The sequence below is a fragment of the Colletotrichum destructivum genome, chromosome 5 (assembly GCF_034447905.1).
Source record: "Colletotrichum destructivum chromosome 5, complete sequence".
Classification (NCBI taxonomy): domain Eukaryota; kingdom Fungi; phylum Ascomycota; class Sordariomycetes; order Glomerellales; family Glomerellaceae; genus Colletotrichum; species Colletotrichum destructivum.
In genome coordinates, this window is record NC_085900.1 from 957,559 (window position 1) to 979,466 (window position 21,908).

The window sequence follows — 21,908 nt, forward strand, 5'->3', positions numbered from 1 at the left end:
TACGTTGAACGTAGGGTTCAGGCGAAAGGAAGGGAACGGCGCGTCGTTCCCCCAAACGCGTTGTCTCAAGCCACACGAAGCGACAAGTGCTTCTAGCCGGGCCACTAACGGGCTTCGAGTGCCAGCCACAACGGCAGCTAGAACACTCAGCTCAGAGTCGAGGGAGAGAGCGAGCTGTGTATTTTCTTCTTTTGTTTCTCGCTCAGTGAGACACGTAGGGGAATTTCCACGTATTGTTGAGCTTGGCGTTGTCCACGAAGATAAAGACCAAAAGAGTGAGTGAGAGTGAGAGAGAGACACCTCCCCAGGTTCTGGTCTCAGCCAACCCTCCCCCCTGAGGGACGCTTTCTTTCCCCCCCGGATGGCCCTACCGAGAACAGAAGTGACGTCCGCGTTGCGGGATCGCCAAAACGTTCGTTTCTCGAGGGGAGGGGGGTGTTGTGCAGCTTGCAACATGCAGCTTGCGGTGGTTATGGTTGTGGTGGGGAGGACCAAACAATTTTTGCTTTTTCTTGTTCCCTGAAAGCAGCATTGTATCTTGGGACATTACTCGCTTTTTCTTGCTTTTTCCTATTTCCTGCCCGTCTCTTAATACTGACAGGCCGTACATGCAGCTAGAGAGATATTCGTACAAGCCGGCCGGTCCTGAGCCGGATGGGGGGACTCTGCTGCTTGGGGATCGGCCGCCGACATTAGCTGGACTAACTGAACTGAACCCCCAGGCTACCTGTTTGCCTATCTGCCTGCCGTGTGCAAACTATCCCACGTCTACTCATAGTAAGGGCCGGGATAAAAACGCACAGTCGAAAGGGAGGATGAACGACAACAGCCGTGATGATGCACCGCGCAGGGGGTGAAGACGAGGGCCAGTACCAGTACCCGTACCCGCAGCCGCGCAGCCGCTCCTCGAGCTCGGAGCACTTTGTGAACCCCCTATTCCGGTCGATCTTCCCAATGTTTGCTCAAGAGGGCAGAAGAGGCGCGTCTGCGGCGTAGTCGCGTGCTGACCAGTCACGTAGAGCCAATGTGGATGGGGGAGATCACCGCCAACCGCAGACGTGCATGGAATGGGATCAATCATCCTTTTCTGCTGCTTTGCCTCAGCACGGGGAGCAGTTTAATCTCGGGGGCCCTTACGGCTTTCGGCCGCGGCCACGTTTGCCCATCCCCTCCTCCCCCCCTCCCCGATGTTCAAGGGGGGGCGTGAGAGGCAGCATGTGGGAGACGATGATGACCCCTAGCGGGCGTTCGTACAACCGGGGGCCTTCATCGACGACATCCGCGGAGACGGCACGCAAAATGCTTCCGTTTGTGTCGATTCCATGTGAGTGACATAGTGCAAAAGGGCCTGGCTCGCTGCCCGTGTGGCTGCTGATTATTGGAACGTTTGAAGAGAGCCACACACGTCTTCTTTGGACGGCATCACTCCCTTCCCAAGTCCTAAACGCTCTCTCTCTCTCTCCCTCCATCAGCAGCCCTGTAAACGTTGCCATGGCACTAGGGCTTCTAGACTTCAAGTTCGAAGCCCAAAGGTCTCTGATTGTGGCGTCTGCGGGCGCGCGGTATTTGGGGGGAAGGGGAGGGGAAGGAGGATGTGATATGTAAGGGCTGCAGAGAGATCTCCAACTATTGACGGTTGCGCTGTCTTTGCATCCGGGTCCCATCCTCTGTACCCTCCACACACCCATCGAGTCCGACGCCACGCTCCTTTCGTCCAGCGTCTTAACCGCTCGCGGGCGAGTGCAGAGAACTGTACGGATAGCGTGTCTAGTAGACCAGGTAGGCAAGCAAGGGAAGTTTGGACGGGGCTCATCCTACGAGAACCGTGGCCGGTAGTGAGACTCATGTGACTGGAACTGAATAATGGACCGACGTGGGCGGGCGAGGGTGCGAGGGGGGGCGGCCTCTCCCAGAAATCGCAGATTTGCGAGATCGCAGGGCGTGTGGGCCGTCACATTTCTCTTCTCTGATGGCCCTACATACAGGCCTTTACAGATGTGACAGAAAGCCGTGATAGGCCGGGGCTGGTGAGAAGAAGGATTCCGGCCGGCTCTCGCGCCTGGCGGATGGGAGGAGGAGGAGAAGGAGGAGTGTGGTGGATTTCACCTCACCGCTGCATGTCACGAGCCTCTTGTCTCTCTGTATCCATATACGCCCCCCTCTCCCCCCCTTTCCCCGTTCAGTAGAGACCCGTGTCTCGTCCTGGGTGACCTTTGCCTCCTGAGCTAGTTGCTATGCAGAGAGTCTCGTCCTGAAGCAGACCGGCGGAGCAGGTCGACAGTCGGACAGAACAAACTTCGACATATCAGGGAGGAGAGAGTTTCAAACATCGGAGACCGAGGAGAGAAGGGGGGGCGAACATGGTCGCTGACGTGCTGTTCTTTTCCGACACCCACCACCCATGAATATGCGTTGGTGATCACCCAGTGATCTCTGGTACAGCCCGGATGGAGCGCATATGCGTTCTGCTCCATACGGACGCTTCAGTTTCGCCCCCGTTCCCTCTCCCCCCCGTAGGTGAGCATGAGGTGCCAGGGATTCTCTTGAGATGGGGGGCCAAATGGTGGGCGGGGGGGACACCATTCCTTCAGAGTTGACACGCTCCATGGGCTCCTGGAGCCGGTGGGAATCGGACCATATTACTTGTGCCAAGGAGAGTTATCCTCTATCTGTACTATGTAGGGAAATGTACGGGTGATCTCGAGGCGTGTCTCCCGCCCGCCCGCACGAGAACCAGACGCGTTCTTCTCCTCACTGGGACGCTAGACCGGCCGAGATCTCCATGGAAGGGCTTGGGGCGGCCCAGCGTTGATGTCAGGACGCATGGAGCCCTCGCCGGGTCGACGACGAGGGGTTCTTTCATCTACAGCATCTGGCTGGAATCAAGGTTGGATGAAAGGGGCCAGAGGACGCTGATCGTCACTTGTTTCGCCCACGGCAGGCAGGCCTTCAGGACGGCGGGTTTGCCAGGAAAACATCCGGGCATCGTCTCCCCCCTGAGTGGATTCGGTATGACAGTAAGCGTGGTGGACGGAACACTCCGGATCCTCGAATCCGCTTCATGGGTTATTATCCGGCGGCGGGCAGACGGAATTTCGCTCTCTTTCTCTCTTTCTCTCTCTCTCTCTCTCTCTCTCTCTCTCTCTTTCTCGGAAGGTTTTTCTGTCGCCGTAAACTAAAAACACTCTCTGTAAGTTTCCACAAACCGAACACGCTTCATCTCGCCAAGAAAGGCACTGAGTTGCTTTCGGGGTTCTGTGTCTTCGGGGGAATCGGGATAAACGCTGAGATTTGCATGATCCCTGGAAATGATCCTCTGAATCGCGGACCTCCTAGTCGCCTGCCCCTCTCTTGACGCCCCCTGGTCCCACGATTTTCGATACGTATGCAAGCACAGCCTCGCCGAGTTTTTCCTAGCAAGGTGAAGAAGGAGGAGAGGGGAGGAAAGGGGGGGCAATGGGTACCGAATTGAGGTTAAGCTCGACTCGGAGTCGTGCCATTTGTGGCCATAAGCTCTTTTGCCTGTCGTTCCCCTTGTTGCTCCTCTCGGACAACGGTCGTGGACTCGTGGTCGTATTTCGCAGCAGTGGATTGGCGTTAGTACGTATCCTCGACGACCGGCAGGAAGATAGCCCACAAACGGTCGTGGAGAGGAAGAGAGAAAGAAACGGGGTGCCCTCTGCTGGGATCACCCCTTTCGTTCCTGGTACCGAGAGCTAGGAAACTGTGGGCGGCAGCTCGGCCACTCCTCGCAAAGGGGAATAGAGAGACAGAGAAGAGGAAGTCCACTGAGGAAGAGACGTTGAGAGTTAGTTGGCAGATACCAGTGGCAGCTGTTTCCCCTTTGTTTTCCTTGGGCGGTTTTTCTGCTCGCCGTCGAACTCTGACATACGAGGACTCCAATTATTTCACCCAATGGTCGATATTGACTCCGAACTGCCCTGTTCCCGGTTGCCAGGAAGGAGGGCCCCAGAGGCTCGGTACGAACGGAGCCTCGTCCGCGATGAACGACGTCAAGGGAATTATCAAGGACGGTGATCGGTGGGGGGGGGGGGGGAGGAGGACTTGGAGCCTGGAGGACTTGGGGGACAATGAGTGCCGTGTAACGTCAAGCACACACCGGCGAGAGGCGAGCAGCGGCACCAGGAAGGGAAGGGGGGGGGGGGGGGGGGGGGGTGGTCGGTTGATGTGGGTTGCTTTTGAGGGGAAGCAAAAAGAAGATCAAGGGGGGGTGAAGGGAAGAGCGAGAGATGGATAGATCCTTGCCTACGATGCAGTTGTCGATTCGAGCATAGTTCGAATAAAGTGGTCCAAATTGCACATGTACCGTGCCACTATATGTACGCTTCTGTTTTCTGTCTCCCAAAGAGAAAGAGAGCATGCATGTGCTGTTGCTTTCCCACTCGGAGCCGGTGCTTTTCGTTAGGCCAGAGAGGCATTGATTGGCATTACCCGGAACTCGCCCGATACCTCGGAAAGTATAGTTACATCGCACAGTCGCGCGATCCTTTCTCGATATTGAGCGGTCATGGGAAGGGTAACCGTTTTGGTGGTAAGCTGCAGGTTTCCGTCTCAGCCCCTCGGACATTGAACCCCTTCGCTCGAGGTCGAACTCAATAACACCCTCCCCCGGAGGACGTCTTGCACATGTAAAGAAGGGGACGACGAGGACGAGGACGAGGGCGACGACGTAAGCAGCAGCGGGACATGAAAAAGGCGGTTGCAATATCGAGACATGTCGATAGACGCCCGCCCCCTGTGTCGTCCTTCTTTTCCATGTGTCAAAGAGCCGTCAACAAGGGGGTGGAATAGCAAGCCCGGACCGCCGGTGTTATGCTGCGACGGGCTATCTTGGAGACTTTCTCTTAGTAGGGGCTGATATAGGGAACAAGAAGCAGGGATGGGGGAAGTTTACAGTGTTTACCTCATTTCGCCAGTCCCATCTCCGTTCCTGTCAGGCGTGTCTAATGGGGGGATGTCCCTTGTGACAACATTCCCCCAAACGGCCTTCGAGTGTGGTGAATATACTCCGTGGAGCCCTCATCGAGGATGGTGCCCAGGGGACATCCCTATCGCCGCCATGTGGCTTGCGAGTCATCGTCTGCTCTAAATCCGAACTGCTGTCGTATCGCGTTTCCCCGCAGGGCCCGCAGCGGCCGAGCCGTCAAGATGAGGCAGGCTCTTTGCGATGCAGTCTCTATTGACTGGTATGAAAGCCCGTGAGTTTGCCTCGGAGGATGGATGGGTCGGAGCAGAACAAAGACCGACGAAGCTTGCCGCCGTGACACACTCCGTTGACACCGCAGTCTGCAGTCTATAGAGGATCCTCTCGGGCCCACGTTGCCTGCTATGATAGACATGAGGTGGTTGTAGAACTATAACGTATCATCCTAACCAACTAGACGATCTGGGCTAGAGGCGACAGTTTCTCAGCTGGTCACAGGTGATGGGCCAAGAGTCCTTCATCGCAACCTTGGGAGGGCTGCCACCTTCTTCTCTGCCACCCTTGTTGCACGCTGGACCCTGTTGCTGCTTCTCTAGTCTACGTCGTAGTCCCGGCCGATGCGGCGAGCTCGATCAGCAAAACAGCAGCAAGAGCTCCAGCTTTGCGGATTACGGCTGCGGATATCGTAGGCCGCGGTTGGGAAAAGGGAGCCAGCCCATGAAGACGCGCAGTGACGGAACAAGCTAAGCTCGCAGCGAGCTCCCTGCCTCCTCTTTCAGGTGGGTACACATATTTACGATGTAGATATGAAGGACGCCCAGCATGCCGCACGCGCGTTTGGGCAAGGTCTTGCGTCGCACGGCAGGGCTTCCCGACAGGAATCGTGCACCTGTCTGTTGCTGCCACTCGGCCCTGTTGCAGGCCGGTGACCACGGACGACACAGGATGATGGCACGACGGTCATGCCGCATACCGGTCGACGTGAGGGTTGCAGACGGCCGGCTTAAGCGCGTGCGTGCCATTTGCTGGCCGGTTGGGGGCAATGATGATAATGCTGTTGTCAACAGCGGCATTTATCTTGAGGGAACCAGTCCCCCCCCCTCCCCGTGTGTGCTGCTCGCCGATGTTGTCATTCTGCATCCTTCAACATCTCAGTCTCTGTCGATCCGTCTCTTCACGGGCAGAAACGGCCCCCAAACCCCGAGGCGACTCCTTCGAGGTGGATGCTCTAGACCGCTGGGTCGACGGCAGTTGTAAAATTAAGTCCAAAAAGGGGGGGAGAGAGAGACAGAAAGTTTTCCTGAAGGATCTCGGACGAGAACCATTTCTGTCTCTGGCGTTGTAGACAGCCGGGTGGCAGAAACGGAAGAAGAAAAGAAAAAGCAAAATAAACAGCGAGAAACATCATTGGACGTCGTATCCCGGACAAAGTCCAGATTGGGTAATCTTGTCGCATTGACGATTTCGCTGGGGCGGGCATTAATAATAGGGAGGAGATTTGTGCCCAGAAAACAACCCTCTCAACTAAGGCGCGAACGCAATCTCATCGCCCACAGCGCCCGTCGTGACCTTTCGAAAGGGCTGTGAAGCATGTGTGACACAGCGTCGGAAGAAGAGACAACAAGTCGTTGGCGGGAATGTTTGTCCACCAAGCGACGTTGGAGGATGAGCGGCTAGGGGCTGTGAACGGGGCGGGCGCCCGTCCGCCCGTCCGTGTGTCTGTCTGTCAACGGGCTGGGGGAGTGTGGCTGATGTATCGATTTCAAGCCCAATACTGAAAAGAGGCACAGGGAGATTGATGGAAGAGCGGGAATATCAGGCCATGATGACGCCCGGAGGCGTCGAGTGAGATTTGGGGACCAGACGCGGTAGAATAAGAAAACGGCAAAAGAGTGACAGCAATCCCAGTGCCAACCAAAAAAAAACCCCGGCTCTTGGTTGATGTCCCAATGGACGATCGATGAGGGAGGGGGCCAACACACAGGGGTGGCACACACGTCGTCAAGTTCCTCGACGGGCCTGGAGTGAGAAGCCAAGAAGATGTGACGACGAGGGCCACGAATCTGGTAATTCAATCCCGTGGTGGGGAGGGAGAGGCATAGGGACTAAAGAGGGGAGGATGGGCAAACGCGAACAGTCGAAAGAAGAAGAAGCAGATCATGAGGACTCCGAGGATAAGGCGGGTTCTAGTAGCGTAGACCTGGGAGATGGGCGATACACAGTGAGTTGAATAATGTTTGATAATGATGATGGTAATGACCCAGGCCTCGAGTTGGGGCCATGGGCAAGGCCACGATACTGTCTGTCCCTGGAGCGCATCCAGAAAAAGCCCAGGTTGAGGCAGCTGCAATCCTGAGTCTTGGGTCGTCCAGTCCAAAGAACGGCGCGCGCTGCCAGGGGAGGGGGCAGGGAAATCCCGGCTGATCGTCACGGAGGCTGGAGATCACAGGATTGTCCCGTGGGCCCAGCTTCTCGCCCACCTAATGTACAGACACAACTTTGGCTCTCTGCACACGCCCTTCCCCCTTCCAAGGGGGAGAACTTTCGGGAGGATCCAAAGAGAGGCGCCCAATGGGATCACTGGCCGGGGTGCCATGAGGACGAAGAGGAAGAGGAGGAAGAGGAGGAAGGATCGTGATGAAGAAGGGTTGGATATCGTCAGTAGAAGCTCATGTCGGTTCTGTGAATCCATCCAACCTGATTCGACACGCAGGAAGCCAAGTAAGCTGCAGCTCTCCAAGGACGGAAAGGTTTTTGGGGGAGGTGGCGGTTCTCCAAATCTCTCCTTCTGCACGCGCCGCCTCCAACTCTAGCCGAAACCCTCGGTTAGTCGTTTTCAGTCGGGGGAACCCGAGAAACCCTCTCTGCGAAAGCCGAGGCGAGATCCAATCGAGATTGTACGCGTGCGTGTTGGAAGTGCTAGCGAAGCTGAATTACCAAATCTCGGGAAACTGGGGCGCTCTTCAAAACCAGTCAAAACACTGACACATGAATAAGAGGAAGAAGGGCAAGACGAAGAAAGAATCAACCCAGGAGCTGGCTCCGGATTGTTAATTCGGCTGCTTTCAGCGGACGATTCGACGAGTTGACCGGGCCTATGCTTACCTCGTCCGTCCTCTTCCTCCCCCCACTCTCGGAAACCTTGACGCAGTCAAAGGGGGGACAGACGGGGGTCACAGGTTCCCTAGTACATATCCGCACAGTAGTCTTTATGTATCAATAGTCATTCCACAGATAATGTTCTAGGGGCACAGTCGAGGGCTGCGAGGGCTGCGAGGGCTGCGTCAAGTTGAGCCTTTGTACAGATGAGAAAGATTCGCTTCTTCGAGGAACCGAGAAATGTAGCCAAGGCCATCCCTCTTTAAGAAAAGGGGGGGGGGGGGGGGGGGGGGTTAAGAGACGAGACGAGACGAGACGAGACGAGACGAGGCGAGGTGACGACCGAATATTGGGTTAAAAAGCCCAACGTTGGTTATTGAAGACACATTTCTCGTGTCCATTGGACATGTCTCGCTACATGTTTGAGCCTCATTTTTTCCCTCCCCGACTAGCGGCATTCTCTCTCTCTCTCCTCCTGCGCCGTTCCGTCATCTCTCGCGTAGAATTGTGAAGTAGAAGCCATCAAAAGAGAAAGAACAAAAGTGGTCGGTGATGGTTGTGATGACACCCACAGCGCACTCACTCCATGTGGACGGCTCCCAAAAGCAAGTTCATGGGATGAAAATCCGCTCCAGGGTTGGACGGGTGGCCATCCCCGGCCTCAGCGCCTCTCCCCTGTGCTGCTCGACAGATCCTTTCTACACTTTCGTGCACATTGGAGTTTTTTTTTTTTTTTTTGACTCGGCATCCCGGTCAGCGACCCTGCCGCACGAAAGGAACCTGCCGCCACGATAGGGCCTGGACGGTGAGCCTCTGGTAACGCCCGTCGCACTGGTACCGGGCACGCAGGCCATTGGCCCAGAGCGGCGGTATGATCGAATCATTTCGCTAAACGGGGCATGGGGGTTCATGGCGACAGTAGGTTACCGGGGCTGGAAATGCCCTCACACGCGGCGACTCGACCTTGGCTTCTTGATGGTGCCGGAGGCGGCGGTTTAAGGATGTGGGGGGGATTTCTTCACTCACAAACCCCCTTCTCTTCACCCTCCGTTTTCGTTCGTTTGCTCGCTCAAGCCCCGAAGTGACTGACTTCGCTTCAAACGACGCGGGCGGCGCGCGTTGGCCACAAGCGAAACCGACTGCGGATATAGCGCGCGGCGCCTAGTCGGTCGGCAGTTGCGTAGTGTCTCTCGAGCTCGTGAGCGCCATGAGCCACCGGCATGTCAGCCATGTGGTTGATGTGTAAGTTGTGGGAGTGTGATGGGAAGCGATCTACAGCCTGCAGAGGACCAACGGAAGAAATATTACGCAGTGTGGAAAGGGAAATCATCCTCCTTGTCTTACCGCCACGCATTTTCCTCCCAGCCATCGCTTAACACTCGCCGACTGCCCTGACGTGTCCTGCTCCTAACACAAGTCATGTACACTCGTCACCCGGTGGATGACTGTGGATGATCGGCAGCAATACCAAAGCAGAGTATGTATTTTTGTGTAAGAGAGAGATATGTAAGAGATATGTAAGTGAGAGAGAGGGAGAGAGAGGGCCGATAATCCGGATGAAGGAAATGTGTCTAGCATTGATGGCCGATGCCCTGAAGCACAGCCCGTCCCGGTACCAAACGCGCACATCAGTCGGCTGGCTCGTCCGTGACACCGCTCGTGCTTCAGGTCAGTCATGCATGCGCCAAGCAGCGTGCACACGGGACGTTGCAAGTTGCAGAGGCGGCTGGCCGCCATCGTTGTGACATTAGAGTTCCGGGGGGGGGAGGCTTGACAGCGAAGGGGTTTCCGGATGGCATGTCCTCCGCAAGAGCCAAGCGTTCGCGGGGGTGTTTTGACGTGAGGGTAAACCGAGAACGCATACGTAGTTGGTGATGTAGACGGTGGCACTCCCATATGTCATCGCAGCCCCGAGACCCCGTTGCCTGACCATCGTCGACGTGTATCGTATCCGAGGCAGCGGTAGACAAGCCGCCTCATGTGTCGGATGTCCACGAACATGGTCTCCTGAAGTTCGGCGACCAGGTGCCGGCTGCAACGACATCATCGCCCGTCATGGCTGGGTCAGCCGTTTCCGCGTCCGGACGCGTGGGATTTTCTATGAGATCGACACGACCGGGGGGGGGTGTCCAAGGGCCCATAGGCCCATAGGCCCGCGGCCGCCAAACGAGGGCAGGCAACGTGCTCACCCGCTGCTCCTGCTGCTGACCAAGATTTACCAAGAGGACGTTTCTGGGATCATACCCGAGGCCAGTCGAAGACGATCGCCGCGCAGGCGCCGCGTTAGTGCCCTTCGGTTAGAGGTTAGCCTGGACATGGGGGCGTAGGCGGTGGTGGTGGCGGCACCAGAGAGAGGGCCAGCCCAGCCCTTTGGTCCTTTCTGGAGATTGGTCGGTGGCAGGCGGGTTGTGAATTGCACCAAGAGAGATAGAGAAAGAGGTTCGGCCTACGTGAAGGTGATGGGAAATGGAGAGAGCGATCTACGTGCCAAGTTCCATCAAAACGAGAGCCCCGGGGCTGCTGTCATCAGGAAAAACTCCGGTGTCTGATCAGGCGTCCAACGGCTGCCGCCACGGCACAGAGAACAATACCACTTGTCCAATGTGTGTGAGGACGTTACCGCCCCTAGAGAGAACACCTAACGGAAGATGAATAGGCGATAACATGAGGGTGTGGTTTTGCGGTCCATCGTGCGGTCATTCACAAGAGGCTCCGAGATACGACCGCTTCGCGCCGTGGGACACATACCCCATAGTACAGGGTCGACACGCATGCATGCATGCATGCACGCGGCCGCGGGGGGGGGAGAGGAGTACTGGTGATAGTCTTGGAGACGAGAAAGGGATGCAACACATCATATGGCTACTGATCTGATAGGAAAGAAGGGTTCTGGCGGACGCCTGGCGCTGGTCCTGAACTGGATGGGACGCCGTTTCGCTGTTGGCACGGCTAGGCCTAGGCGGGCTTAGGAGCAGTGCTAACCTCGCTCGTCCGCGGAACCCCTAGTGAGAGGGAGTGAATGAGCGAGTGAGTTGGTGTATTGAATGACCGAGAAAGAAAGAAGGACAGAGAGAGATCTGCTTATCCCATGGGCCATGATCTTGCCGGGGTGGGTTGCTAGAGCACGCGCTAGGACAGCTTCAAAGCCCGAAGACGTGGTTCAGTTCAAAGCCCGAGCACGAGACTTGCGGTAAATGCCGTCTGGATCTGAATGGGTCCTCCCTCTCTCTCTCTCTCTCTCTCTGTCCTTCTCTTTTTCCGGAGCCTCTAGGTCGAAATCGGGCAATGAAGAGCAGCGAGATCGTCGGCCGTCCCCGTAAGGATGTTGACCGAGGCCGAGGAATCGGGTGTCCGATGATATCCGGCTTGTACTACGGGTAGACGTGTGTGCGTGTGCGATATGGGGACTGGGATAATAAACTTCCGTCGAAACGAAACCATTTGGAGATTTGTGCGAGCTCCTGCGGGTTGCTGAGTCGTTGATGGACTGCTCATTTAGCCTAGTCCAAAGTCAAAAAAAAAAAAAAAGAGAAAAAAAGAAAGACCAAGCAAGACGTGGGTGGCCGGCCTCAAGGAAGGGCGATCCGCAGGCTTCTCGAGAATGAATGGATTCCGTCTGCGAGCCCACCACCCCCTGGAGCTTTATTGCCAGACCTCATTTCCCACACGCACACTACGACTTCACTATGGGATAGCCACCATGGATGATACGGGCACGCGCGCTCAGCCACAGGAGAACTGAGGGATGCGACGGTGATTACGTAGGTCCAAGGGTTGAACCAACGACGCGGGCGGCCAAGTGGCTACGATGATGATGGTGGTCAACCAATCCATCACGATCCTCCGTGGTGGGGGTGCCAGCTACTGCCGATTGGCGAGTGAACGAGACGTTACACCCATGGGAGATGGAGGTTTAGATGAGGGGGGGAGGACATCCCACGACGATGAGCGACGATGCATGCGGCCGCCGCAGCGGAACCTCGATCCGCTGCGTATGTACGGATGTGTATGTTTACTACACTACTAAACGCTGGACTGATCCTGGACAAGCGTCACGTATGTGTCGGTAACAAAACCTCGTCACTGACAGACGGTGAGCAAACACAAACGACGCCAGTCCATCGTGTCCATCCAACGGACAGCGGCCTGAACCAATGAGTTGGTCGTGTGTGTGTAAGCAGTGCAAAGATAAAAATAAATAAATAGAAAAGAATTAGAAAAAAAGGGGGAAAAGAAGAAGAAGAAGAAGAAGAAGAAGAAGAAGGAATGAGAAGGATTCCATGACGGTTCTGGTGTGAATCTAGCGCGTGTCGCTTTCGCGGCGGCGGAACACACGACTTGTTCCGTGCTAGCACGCGGGCGTAGCGTGTCCGCCATGCCCATCTTAGTTCTTCTGGCGATGGACACCGCGATGGCTTTCAGCCCGGGGGACACACGAACGGGAGTGGCCCAGCGGCGTCGGCGTCGGCGGCGGCGGGAAAAGCAAGAAACAAGGCCCGGACTTGTCTCGCCCGCCCGCCCGCTCGCCCGCAGCACCCCCTTCCCCCTTCTTATCTCAAGCCACGAACGGCAAGCCTCGTCAGTCGTCACACGCCTCATCGAAAAGAAGCGTGCGTCCCTTGGGTCTGTTGGTGTGTGTATGTGTCTGTTCCTTCACGTGCCAGGGCGCTAGGCCCCCCCCCCGGTTCCCCCTTCATGAAGCTTGACACGGATGCGCTAGACTGGCGCCACCGTCCGCCATCACCCTCAAGCGAGGTCTGAAGTCTGCACTTTGTCTCAACGTTTCCCGTTTCCCCGTTACGTAGGCAAGCCTCTGTCCGGGGATCAGCTACCGCCAAGACGTCGTTGAGTCTCAGGGAGGCTCTCCCCTCACAGGGCAACGCACATGGCAACATGCAGAGTGCAGGAATGCCAATGCAAGAGAAGGGAATGCAGATACTATCAGAGTTGCAGGCGCCGCTCCGAAACACCAAACACACTAACTTTCACTCACACAACGCATACATTCCCACTCCCACGATGCCATGCCGGGGCCATGTGGTGCAAGCACAACAAGTCGGGTTCGAAAAACACAAACATTATGGCATCCGGCCGGTGGGGGGGGACTGACTGCAGGCTGCTGTCAAGGCGGAGGAAGACTTGGGACGACACACGGGGCGCCAGGACCGAGATGCGATGGGGCCTGTCATCTTGTTGGCTCGTCGGCAGTGACAACGGACGAGTCGCCACCGCCTATCCGATCGCATCCGGTTGCACATTTGTGCCTGAGAAGCTCTCGGAACCGAGGCCTTCTTCATGCCATGGCTCGTCTCACGACGGGGGCCTCCCCAGCCCCCCTTGTCGTTCCGTGTGCATTCGTCCCAATTGCCCTGAGTACTTGACCTAACTACCATCTCGACGAATACGTAGTTGGTCGATCACGGACCCCTTCAAAAAGGCAAGGGCAGTCAGGGCTAGAGAGAGAGAGAGAGAGAGAGAGAGAGAGAGAGAGAGCGAGAGGCAGAGGCAGAGGCAGAGGCACCTTGCAGACGACAGGGGACGGGGCGAGACGAGACATGGCGGTCGGGGTCCCGGGGGGGGGATGCAATGCTTGGGGAGAGCAAAACATCCAGGCCGAGAGGTAGATGATCATACATGCACACATATATACTCTGTACAACGGCTTGGTCTCACTCTTCAGAATCGAGAATAATGCAAAAGAGAGAATGTGAGAGTCCGAGCAAGTGAAGAGGCAGGGAAAAGAAAGACGGCAGAAGCCGAAGGACAGATCAGACCAGTCTCTTACTTTCACTCTCACTCTCACTCAACTTCCCCGGTCCTTGCAAGGTTCAAGCCACCCTGCGCAAGCGAGGGGCTTTCCTGGCGCCCCGAGCTAAACTGAAGATCATGTTGAAATTAGCCTTTGTTTCCGACTGTCTGTTTCTCATGGCCGCCCCCCTCCTCCTACTTCCTTCTCCCCCCCCTTTCCCACCCCCTTCACACATCCATCTCTCACACATCTCACACCCTCATGCCATGCCACTATGGAGTATTCCCCCTTCAAGAAACAGTCTACTGGCGCCCCCTGGATCAGTGGTGGATGTTCCCATTGGATGCGCCCTCTCCCATATGGGTGCTGTGCCGTCTCTTTGACGCGGCCAGATGTTCCGATCCCTCTTTTCATACGGATACACTGCAACGCATATCCACAACGGAAAGATGGGATAGAACACGACACGAGGAGGGAAAGCCAAGGGCTAAGGAGTTGCTGACAGCTCCGCGTCAAACGTTGACGTGCGCGGCCCTTTCGCACGGCCGCCGCTGCAAGCGATGTCGACGGCGCCGAACTAGTGGTAGCGCTTCGGCTTGGGAGGAGGAGGAGGAGGACGACGACGACGACGAAGGCGACGGGAAAGCTTTTCCCCCTGGCGCTTCTGGATGCCCTCAAGCCACCGCCGAGTCGGGCTGCAATCACAAACTCTATCTGGAGGATTTGAATCATGACCATAAGGGGGGGGGGGGGGGGTCGCAGGGGCTAAACTGCCTGGCCCTACAGGACACTACGAAGTAGAGTCCTGGGCAGAACTCAACTTTGATCATCGTCTCCAAATGGGGCTGATGCCCGACTCGATGGCCTGGCCGACTGACGGTCAATCTTCCCTCGCTCTATCTCTCTTTCTCTCACACACTCTCATGTCACTTTGGAATATGACTTGACAAAGGTTGGCCGACGTTGCCAAGCGGCAGCTGCTCGGACGCTGCGACGCACACCTGTCACCGTTGGTAGTAGGCACATGAGGATACTCATTCGTAGCCGGCTTTTTTGAGCCGCATGAGATGCCAAGAGGGCAGACAGATTTCTCAGACCGACCCGTGGGGATCTCGTCGTCGTCATGATTGTCTTGGCTGGAGGAAGAGGGAGAAATAGAGAGAGAAAGAGAGTGAGTGAGAGGGAGGGAGAGGGAGAGCCGAAATGACGAGCGTTCAACCAGAACGGCATCCGGGTCTCGAATGCTTGCCTACCTCCTTGCCTGCCGAACCCTGCAGCAAATCCGGAACATTATTGCAGTTAATGCCCCATGCCTACGATCTGGGATGGGATGTGATGGGCTTCTCCGGTCGTTGAAAATCCCTCCCTCCCCCTTTGTGCTTGTCTGGTTCGGCTTGGCCTCTACCGAATGAGCCGCCGAACGTGACGAGAGGAAACAACAACCCAACTGTGCCAGGAAGAGCCGTCGAGACAAGATTAGGATCATCTCGAGCCGTCGTCGTCGCCGAGCGGGTTGGGGGGCGGAGGGCCAGGTCGGCTGTAACAAACGTCAACAGTTCAGGACGACTCTGGAACAGAGACAGGTCCCAAAACACACGGTCATTCAGTCATCCGAACATGGGGGACGCGGAGCAACGGCAACGGCAACGACTCGAAAAGCACCGTCCCTCATGTGCCCTTGTTTCCCTTCTTCCCGCACCCTTCGCCTCGCAACATCATTTGGGATGACGTTTCTGGCATCTCACACAACACGGGGGGGCGGGGAGAGAAAGCAGAAAAGCGACGAACGGCATAAGATCAGCTCGTCGCTCCGGTCGCAGCACAGGGCTGGGCAGGGTATCGATGAAGCTCTTGGGGCCTCACACGCCGCACGCCGCACGCCCCCCGACGTCAAAAGTCAGGCACAAGAGTCGTTGCTCGTCTCAAGTGGGTGGCCCACAGCCTACAGCCCCGGTCCATACAAGCCCCCCTTGGTCTCTACGCCGACGCCCTCCCATCACGCATTCTCTCTCACTTCATCCCAAACGCACAAGCCTTCATGACAGGACCCGGGGACAGGCATGTCAGTCCTTCCCCGTCCTCGGAACGGGAGCATGGTCCAGATTGGGAAATGGTGGCCCGAGTGGTGCCGTGCATAACAGCGCTGGATCCGGATTAGCTCGGGACGTAGTAGCGGCCCACGCACCAAGACCGTGGGAGGGTGGCCGGGGGAGGCGTGGAAGAGGGTGTGTCTGGATGACGACAGGGGTGTGCAAGTGAGAGCTAGTATGAGAGGCCCGAGGGGGGTGTGAATTTGATGCGTATTCTAAGGGATCCTCTCAGTACATTCCCGTGTGGGATGAAGCCCTAGACGACAAGCTGGACCCTGCCGTTGCATAAACCAGTGACCGTTTGACCTCGAGCGATCCCCATTGACGTTGATCCATCCCAGATGAGAAAGGGGGGGGGGGGGCAGTCGCCTTCGATCTCACCCGCAATCCCGGCTATTCTACGTACACGGACTTACACAGCAGATACTTGCAGTTAGCAAGCCAGCAACTCGGATGCACCCCCCCCTAAAACTCAGAAGACTCAAGAGTCAAGACCGTTGTTGTTATGATTGCAGTTCAGGCACACGCACACAACAAGCATCGCATCGCTCAGGATCCCCCCGCTGCACCCCAAGTCAGAGAACGGGCCCTGTACCCTTCCCTTTACCCCGTCGTCCCATTATCCAGGAGGCGCTACACAGTATAGCCAGGCTGCTTCGACAAGGGACGGACGGGTAACTTGCTCGTGCTTCCTGTCTCTCTCTCTTTGGCTCTACAGGTACAGCACAGTACTCTTGCTGCGAGTTGAACCCCCTTCCCTTCTCATCTATCTAGCACCAGTGACCCCCGTCTTCCCCCCCTTGTACTTTAACCTCACAGGACAGGTATACGTACATACGTACCACTACGATGTACTTCAACTAGTACACTCTATTACCCTGTCCATGACCCAGGACGAGAGGACCTTGGATTGACCCTTGCTTAGCTGCCATGTTACCACACCCCCATCGCCATCATTCGTCTGGTCCCCCGGCATGCCTGGCGTAACGGTCCCAAGGACTTCTCCTTCTTCTTCTCTCTCTCTTTCTCTCTCTCTCTCTCTCTCCCACTGGTCTCTGACCCACACACAACTACTTGTGACAGGCGATTGTGGCATCCCATCGTACAGGGGTCATCGTGCGGATTTACGCTTGATCACCCATTCCACTCTGCTTCGGGAGATCTGATATACCTGCCTCCCCCATCTGCCACCTCTTACTCCATCCACCCACCAACAAGCTTCTTTCGCCTGGCCATTTCATACTTAAACTACCCACCCTCCCCCCTCCCCCCATCGTCGAGATTCCATTGGGAAGACTTGACATCTCTCGAAGCAAAAACCATTCTCTAGTATCCAGCTGGCACTTGGGGCTAATCACTGCACTCTACATCTAATACCTTGTTGTGGTTCTTAATATTCACATCGCCCACCAACATCCCAACTCTACCAATACTACTGTCACCACCATCTCTCTCCCTCGCACCCTACCTTGTACTATCGACGACAAAAGGAGCATCACATCGCGCCCACCAACCGCCCGAATCAGCAGAAGAAGCAGCAGCAGCAGCAGCAAGAGGCATCATCCAACCTTTTAATCAGCAACGATGGCGAGCGCTTTAATATCGAACCCGTACGCCGCCCAGCAGAGCGCACACTACGGATACGTCCAACCGCCTCAACCTCCCCCCTCGCCACCCATGGACGAGACATCAAAGTGTTCTCTGCCCTCCATCTCAAATCTCCTCGGTCTCGCCGACCAGGGCTCGCCCACATCTGAGACTCACCCTCAAATCCCCCAACAAGGTACGGACTGGACGGACTGCCAACAAAGCGGAACCAACAGGATCAGCACCATCAACAACGCCCGTGGCCTCAGACTGACTCTCGACACAGCACCCTCCCACAAGTCCGAGACGAGACCAAACTCCTCGCACTATGGCGGCCGCAGCGGCCTCCCCCCGACGCCCCCCATGAGCTCTGACGCCTCCTTCGACGGCTACAACTCGCCCTCGACGAGATCCGTCAGCCAGCTCTCCGTCGTCTCCCAACCCCAGAGCAGCGGCAACTACTACTACGAGTCGACGCCTCCTCTGGAAGCCGACGCCCACCGTCACAGCATGGCCCCGATGGTGCCCCGCGTGCCCGTCCAGGCGCCGTACGCCCAGCAGCCGTTCCCGCACGGGTACATGTCCGCCCACAACCCCATGGCGGCCTCCTACTACCCGCCCATGCAGCCCACGCCCCCTCCGCAGGCGCAGATGTCGGGCATCTACTACCAGCGTCCGTTGCCGCAGCAGTTCCCGCCGATGGCCCCCGTGCCCGTCGGCCTCGGCCCCGCGGGCTCCAACCCGTGGCAGCACCACCACTACATCTCGCCCTCCTCAGCCGCCTCGTTCCCGCAGAGCCAAGACCGCTACATCTGCCAGACCTGCAACAAGGCCTTCTCCCGCCCGTCCTCCCTCCGCATCCACAGCCACTCCCATACGGGCGAGAAGCCCTTCAAGTGCCCGCACTCCGGCTGCGGCAAGGCCTTCAGCGTCCGCAGCAACATGAAACGCCACGAACGCGGGTGCCACAACTTTGAGAGCGGCGGCAACTGAACCAAAAGGCTTTTCTCTCTCTCTCTGCCCCCGTTTAATCCGACAAAGACGGTTGTTTACTTTCCATTATTATAACTATATCATGACCAACACGACGGCGAGAGGGGATGGCTGTCTCTCACAATTGGGAAGACTGGCCCAGGGGCACAATAGTTGGGAGGAAAGGGAAGGGGAGGAGTGTGGTTTTCCAGTTTACTTTCAACGGGAGGAAAAAGATACCACGTGGGTTGTTAGATCAACACTTTCTGCCACCTGCGAACTGCAACAGCATCATCATCATCGAAAACAACGCCTTTACCCAAAAACGACACGTACAAATTTTTACAATCATAATCAGCAAACGACGAAAAGAACAAAAACTCCCAAATATCAAAACCAAAAAACTTTGGGTTCTCCTTCCACGGCGTTCTTACAACAAACTACATCAGGGATTCCCCACGGATTGGCAAAATCACCCAAAACATCATCATCCACGGGAGGGCGCGGGAAAGGGGTGGGAAAGGGGGGATGGGAGGGGGGGAATTGGACGGCAAAACTGGCATGGAGGGATTTTAGCTTTCTTGACATGTGTTAAGATTTTTCTGCCTCTTTTTTTTCTTATTCTTTTTTTCTATATTTATTTTTCTCTTAAACTGGAGCAAAGGGAGTGTGTGGGAAGGCAAAGACTGTGGTGGCCGAGGACTTGAAAGTCTCGCACCTCCGGACAAATGACAAAAACTTGGCATCTACAGGCGTTTCGAGTTTTACATGGTGTGTTGAGTGTTTGTGTGTGTACGTGTGTGTGTGTGTGGCTCTTGTGTTTTGGAGACATCTTCGAGATGTCGGGTTCATCCTGTACGAGTTCCCGGTCTTGGCATTGTTTTGGTTTTCCTCGTCTTTATTCTAACGGTTCAGCCGAGAAGACTGTATATCCATGGAGCACCGTACGGTGTGGTAATGTAAATAGAAGAGAGAGAAAAAGGGAGAGAGCCACCACAAAGAATCAAACGGATGGGCAATATCATTACCATCATCACCACCCTGGGGTCCGTCCACGTCTATTCAACCGACTGTGAAATCGAGTCAAGTCCGACTTTTGATGTAACTCAGCCACACACATCTCCATCCCAAGACATCAGTCTCGCTGGGCGTTCGTGGGGGGAGGTTAGTGCTGCACTGAGGCAAACTGGATGAAGGGGGGAATGGGGATAAACTCGGATCAAACCCAGTCGCCTCCCTTCAAGATCGTCCCGACCACGAGACACTTAATTACGCACTTCAAACGGAAGAGGCAGAGCAGCGGCCACGAGACAAGTCCCCATATTCGACGCCGCGTCCAAGAGCTTGAGACCGGACGGAGGGACCGCCGATCGCGACGGTTCGTTTTGGCGCTACTTGGCTGTTGACACAGCTGTGATTCAGGCTGGACGGGCTCTTTGCCAAGTGGTCCTCTTTCCTCGGTGGAGCATCTCGTTCTCGGGGGAGGAGAAGTGCGAGGCGAAGAGGGTAGAGGGGGGGGATGATGGTTTGACAAGGCTCGAATAGAGAAGGAGAAAGAAAAAAAAAGAAAGAGATGATCGACGCTGCAGAAGATGTCAGAGAGGCTTGGGATGAGACAATCAAGAATTTACGCTTAAAAGAGACATCACTGCCGTGCGTGTGTGTTTGTGTCTGTATGAGGACGAGAGGGAGAGAGGACAACAAGCGTCTTGGTCATCCCCCCCCCCCTCCCCCCCCCCGGTTTCAGCCGTTCTTTTGCAACGTTGAAGTTGAAACTCTCCAAGGTCGACCGTTGACCGGTTTCTCAAGAGTCACGAGACTTCAGATCATACGACAAATGGCCGCGCTGCAAAAGTCGCGCGGGCAGCAACTTGATTTTCCCCGTGGACTGTTGGGGAGTTGTCCCCATCTCGCTCTTACAACACAACACCTAGACTGCCCTGCCCCCCTCTTGCTCTAAGCCCTCCCATTCTCCTCCTCTTCCCCCCCCCCTTCAGCCGATGAAACGAACTGGAGACCCTAGCCCGAGCGGCCCTGACATCCCATCCTCTTTGCCTGATCACCGTCCCTCCCGCAATGCGGCTCAGTTTGGGTGTATCGAGGAGGGGTAGGGAGAAGACCCTGTATGGGTGGGAAAAAAAAGACTGTCGAGTTGGCTCTTGCTCCTTGCTCTGTCAGCCATGTATAACAAACTCGGTGTCTCGTGCATGTCACGGAGTTGGCTTTCTACCCAACACTATGATGTGCGTCTGTGTGTATGTGTGTGTTGGTGGCGTAGCTTAAGTCGTGGTAGGTGCGCAGACCGGCTTTCCATTATCCGTCTGACCAATTGATTGATGATGGGTCTGGCTATTGCCGTTTGTCGTGATGTGCCCTTCATCGGCCTCTCTCTCTCTCTCTTTCTCTCTCGGCGTCTCTTACCATCGAGGTGGTCCGATACTACTCTCCGGGATTGCCGCTGCAGCGCCCACGCGGAGAGATCAATGAACGTCCAAAGTCAGAGATCAACCGGGGGGGAGGGGGGTTGCAACGCGACAGATTCAACCCCCCTCGACTTGATTCGGTTGGTAACAGTCGCCGCCGTCTCATGGTGGTGTGGACTGGAATCCATATCGAGGGCGGCCAATGAGGACGACAGTGACGCCGATCCGAACCCGCGTCGACCAAAGACGAGCAGAGTCCGCCGATCTGCATGGGAGATGGGTTGGCAAGCAGGGAGGGGAAACAGAGACCTACAACTTTAAACTGGGGGGGGGGGGAGAGCAAAGAGATGGATGCCGGATGAAAGGGAGTCGAAAGATGGTAACATCGCGGGAGGGACATGGGACAGGGAAAAAAGGCGGTCGAATCGGGGATGGGTCATGGGAGAACATCGGAAAAATCCATCGTACGCCACCTCGTCGAACAGAAAGTCCCAACAGCATAGCATTGGCGGGCTGCGTTCAGTTGGCTTGACAAGACTTGACTTATCACCAACCGGCGTGGTGCCCGATGCAATTTCGGCCGGCAGCACATTAAGCTTTTTCGCGTTGTCCTGACTCGGCCTTTGTTGAAATGTCCATTCTGCAAAAGTCTCTTTCCGGAGGGGCTTTTCTTTCAAATGCGGTGTGTTGCCATCGGGCCTAGTGCACTTATTCATATTGATATGCCGTCCGGGGTTCCTGTTTCTCCTCGTCACTCTTCGTATAAACCATATTAACTCGGCCTTTAATGTTCTGCCTCCTCTTGTCTTCCCTTGCACCCTTCCCGCGCAACCCCCTTTCTGATCTACCAGGCCTCAGGGGTTGTCGGAGAACTCTATTATCGTCGTGGTCCGTAACCTCCACAGGGCCATTCAATAAAACCAGTACAGATATCATGGGAAGTTGTTCTGTTTCATGCATGTTCCCAAGCCAGTATTTCCACAAATTAACCTCCATCTTCCTTGTCCGTCACGGGAACGCCTTTGGTTTTTTTTCTTCCCTCC

At 56.0% G+C, this 21,908-nt stretch overlaps 5 protein-coding genes across 5 annotated transcripts; 2 read left to right on the forward strand and 3 right to left on the reverse strand.

Annotated features, from left to right (window-relative positions):
- Window positions 1–4,572: 4,572 nt before the first annotated feature.
- Window positions 4,573–4,929, reverse strand: CDEST_07891 (uncharacterized protein; the record flags this gene model as incomplete). Its single annotated transcript, XM_062924050.1, has 2 exons — window positions 4,573–4,858; window positions 4,925–4,929. 2 exons carry the CDS (start codon window positions 4,927–4,929, stop codon window positions 4,573–4,575), a joined length of 291 nt encoding a protein of 96 aa, XP_062780101.1.
- A 759-nt stretch (window positions 4,930–5,688) lies between these two features.
- On the reverse strand, window positions 5,689–5,967 carry CDEST_07892 (uncharacterized protein; the record flags this gene model as incomplete). Its single annotated transcript, XM_062924051.1, has 1 exon — window positions 5,689–5,967. One exon carries the CDS (start codon window positions 5,965–5,967, stop codon window positions 5,689–5,691), a length of 279 nt encoding a protein of 92 aa, XP_062780102.1.
- A 3,484-nt stretch (window positions 5,968–9,451) lies between these two features.
- CDEST_07893 (uncharacterized protein) lies at window positions 9,452–10,321 on the reverse strand (the record flags this gene model as incomplete). Its single annotated transcript, XM_062924052.1, has 1 exon — window positions 9,452–10,321. Exon 1 carries the CDS (start codon window positions 9,938–9,940, stop codon window positions 9,452–9,454), a length of 489 nt encoding a protein of 162 aa, XP_062780103.1. The 5' UTR covers window positions 9,941–10,321.
- A 2,098-nt stretch (window positions 10,322–12,419) lies between these two features.
- Window positions 12,420–12,716, forward strand: CDEST_07894 (uncharacterized protein; the record flags this gene model as incomplete). Its single annotated transcript, XM_062924053.1, has 1 exon — window positions 12,420–12,716. One exon carries the CDS (start codon window positions 12,420–12,422, stop codon window positions 12,714–12,716), a length of 297 nt encoding a protein of 98 aa, XP_062780104.1.
- A 4,751-nt stretch (window positions 12,717–17,467) lies between these two features.
- CDEST_07895 (Putative Zinc finger C2H2-type) lies at window positions 17,468–18,463 on the forward strand (the record flags this gene model as incomplete). Its single annotated transcript, XM_062924054.1, has 1 exon — window positions 17,468–18,463. One exon carries the CDS (start codon window positions 17,468–17,470, stop codon window positions 18,461–18,463), a length of 996 nt encoding a protein of 331 aa, XP_062780105.1.
- Window positions 18,464–21,908: the final 3,445 nt, after the last annotated feature.